Here is a 2,709-nt window from a genome sequence, read left to right on the forward strand (position 1 = left end):
AAGCTCCACAAGCGACCGTGATTTCGGAGATCACGAGCCCAGCAGTCAAAGTCCAACTTCAAAGGTATTACCTTCAACCCTACCTCCATATGGGTTGCCTTACGACTTCATCCCTCGAGCAGAGGTAGTGCATGACATGGGGAAATCGGTCCATCAAGTTGTGCCATTGCCAATTTATACCGATGCACGCCCATTCATCCATATTGTTGCTCCACCAGTTGCCAATGCTAGGCCTGTTCCATATTTTGAAGATCAACATCACCTATATCAGACTGCTGAATTAACTGTTAGTGGTGATGAAGTGAGATTTGAAGACAACAGGGAAGTGAAGGAGAACATGCAACTCCTTGAGAAGAAGTTATGAGCATTGGAAGGAGACCACGTCTTTGGTTCTGCTGCCAAAGAAATGTGCCTTGTATCTGGGTTGGTGATTCTAGCTAAGTTCAAAACTCCGGATTTTGATAAATACAAGGGGCATACTTGCCCAAAGAGCCATCTCATTATGTATTACCGCAAAATGGCTGCTCACGTGGAAGATGGCAAGCTGATGATCCACTGTTTTCAAGATAGCTTGAGTGGGGCTCCTTCCAAATGCTATTTGAGACTGGATCATAGTAGGATCAGATGCTTCCAAGACCTATCAGATGCGTTCATCAAACACTACAAATACAATATGGACATGGCACCTGATAGAAGACAACTGCAAAGCATGTTCCAGCGTGATAAAGAATCTTTCAAGGAATATGCTCAGAGATGGAGAGAATTGGCTTCTCAAGTTGAACCACATATTGTCGAAAAAGAGATTGTTGAACTATTCATTGATATTGTCCAACCCTAATTCTATGAGAAGATGGTTGGAAGTGCTTCCTGGGGTTTCTTCTAGCTTGTTGCTATAGGAGCTCGTGTTGAGTATGGCTTAAGAAATGGTAAACTTGTAGCTGGCCGGAACTTCAAATGTTAATTCGAAGAAATTTTCTGGAGGGTTTCCCAAAAAGAAAGAAGGTGACACCAATGCGGTGTATATTGGCCAAGGAAGAGATATTCCAAGAATAAGACATCAACAACAATATTCAGAACAACAGTATGTTCAATAAACCTTTCCATATCAACAGCCTATATATCCCGCTCAGTACACCCCACAGTCATTCATAGCCGTTGTGACACCCGCTTTCAATCAACAACCTACTCGGGCTTATCAACCAACTCATATTTATCGACCAGTTCCAATTCAACAACGTGCTCCTGTTCCCCTAGTTTATCAGCAAGCGCCAACAACCCCTACCTATCAACAACCGAGAGCTCAAGCTCCAAGACAAAATGCTCAGACTCAAAACAGGAGACAGGGGGATAGGGAAACTTTTAATCCAATCCTAATGTCATATACCGAGCTTTATCCCTCTTTGTTGCAAAAAGGTTTGGTAGTTCCTAGACCTATGGGACCTCCACATGGTCGTTTGCCTCCATGGTGTAACCCTAATGCACATTGTCCTTTTCGTGAGGGTGCCCCCAAGCATGACCTAGAGGGTTGCTATGCTTTGAAGCATAGGGTGCATGAGCTGATTGATAGCAAGATTCTATCTTTTAGAGATATGGGACCAAATGTGAAAGATAATCCTCTTCCACTCCATGGAAACCCTACAGTGGACGCGATTGAGAATTCCTCTGATGGTGTTGTGGTTGAGAAGGTTGATAATGTTAAAACTCCTTTGGTAGCATTCCATGCTCGATTAGTGGAAGTTGACCTGATTAATGATTGTCATGATAGTTGTGAAGAGTGTGCCATGCATCCAAGGGGGTTTCAGATGGTATGTGATAATATTCAAGACTTGATGAACAAAGGAGTGCTTCAAATCTCCAGTGCTGCAAGAAATAAAGTTGTGTCAGTAATTGAACCTTGCTTCAATTTACCCAAAACAGTTGAGATCCCTTACTATAGTAAGACAAGTGTGCCTGCGAATAGTCATCCGTCACCTGATGTGATTTGTATTCCTACGCTGTTTCCATTTGAGAACACTAAGGATGTGCCTTGGAAATATGAGATTACTGTTGTGGATAAGATCTTTGAAGGAATTTAAGACATTGAAGTGTCAGCAGTTGTGAATGGAGACGTTACCAATATTGCAGGAATGAGAAGAATGACCCGTAGTGGTCGAATTTATACGCCTGAATTCAATGTGATTCCTCGAGTACCAGCCAAGGAATCTACAGTTATAGCTCCTGCTAAAGAGCTCGAAGTGGTCCAATCTGAAGATGTTGTTGAATTTTTGAATTTGATCAAGAGAATTGATTACGAGGTTGTGGGTCAGCTGCACCAAACACCATCTAAGATTTTTTGTCTCTGCTATTGAACTCCCAAGCCCATAGGAAGGATTTATTGAAGGTGCTTTCCCAAGCTCATGTAACACAAAGCATAACAGTAGACCAATTTGATGGGGTGGTTGCAAACATCACAATTTGTAATACTTTAAGCTTTAGTGGAAAGGAATCACCTGAAGATGGACAAAATCATAATCATGCTCTCCATATCTTAGTAAAGTGCAAAGATGATGCTTTGGCAAGAGTTTTGGTTGATACCAGATCTTCTTTGAATGTGACGCCAAAGAGAATGCTTGCTAAGTTGTCTTATTAAGGACCAGCTATGAAGCCCAGTGCCTTGATAGTGAAAGCTTTTGATGGTTCCCGGAGAACCGTGATTGAAGAAGTAGAACT

At 42.1% G+C, this 2,709-nt stretch overlaps 1 protein-coding gene across 1 annotated transcript; it reads left to right on the plus strand.

The window, feature by feature from the left end:
* Positions 1-517: 517 nt before the first annotated feature.
* On the plus strand, positions 518-2,075 carry LOC127094592 (uncharacterized). Its single transcript, XM_051033409.1, has 3 exons — positions 518-826; positions 939-1,016; positions 1,113-2,075. The coding sequence occupies exons 1-3, from the start codon at positions 518-520 to the stop codon at positions 2,073-2,075; spliced, it is 1,350 nt and encodes a 449-aa protein (XP_050889366.1).
* Positions 2,076-2,709: the final 634 nt, after the last annotated feature.

This window comes from Lathyrus oleraceus, chromosome 6, assembly GCF_024323335.1.
Source record: "Lathyrus oleraceus cultivar Zhongwan6 chromosome 6, CAAS_Psat_ZW6_1.0, whole genome shotgun sequence".
NCBI classification, from domain to species: Eukaryota; Viridiplantae; Streptophyta; class Magnoliopsida; order Fabales; family Fabaceae; genus Lathyrus; species Lathyrus oleraceus.

Bases quoted from the DNA above. Each gene is read 5' to 3' on its own strand.
- LOC127094592 (XM_051033409.1), top strand. From the start codon at position 518: ATGGCTGCTCACGTGGAAGATGGCAAGCTGATGATCCACTGTTTTCAA. The intron at 827-938 runs GTCCAACCCTAA...GTAAACTTGTAG, and splicing joins TTGAACTATTCATTGATATT to CTGGCCGGAACTTCAAATGT. The intron at 1,017-1,112 runs GTGTATATTGGC...CCATATCAACAG, and splicing joins AAGAAGGTGACACCAATGCG to CCTATATATCCCGCTCAGTA.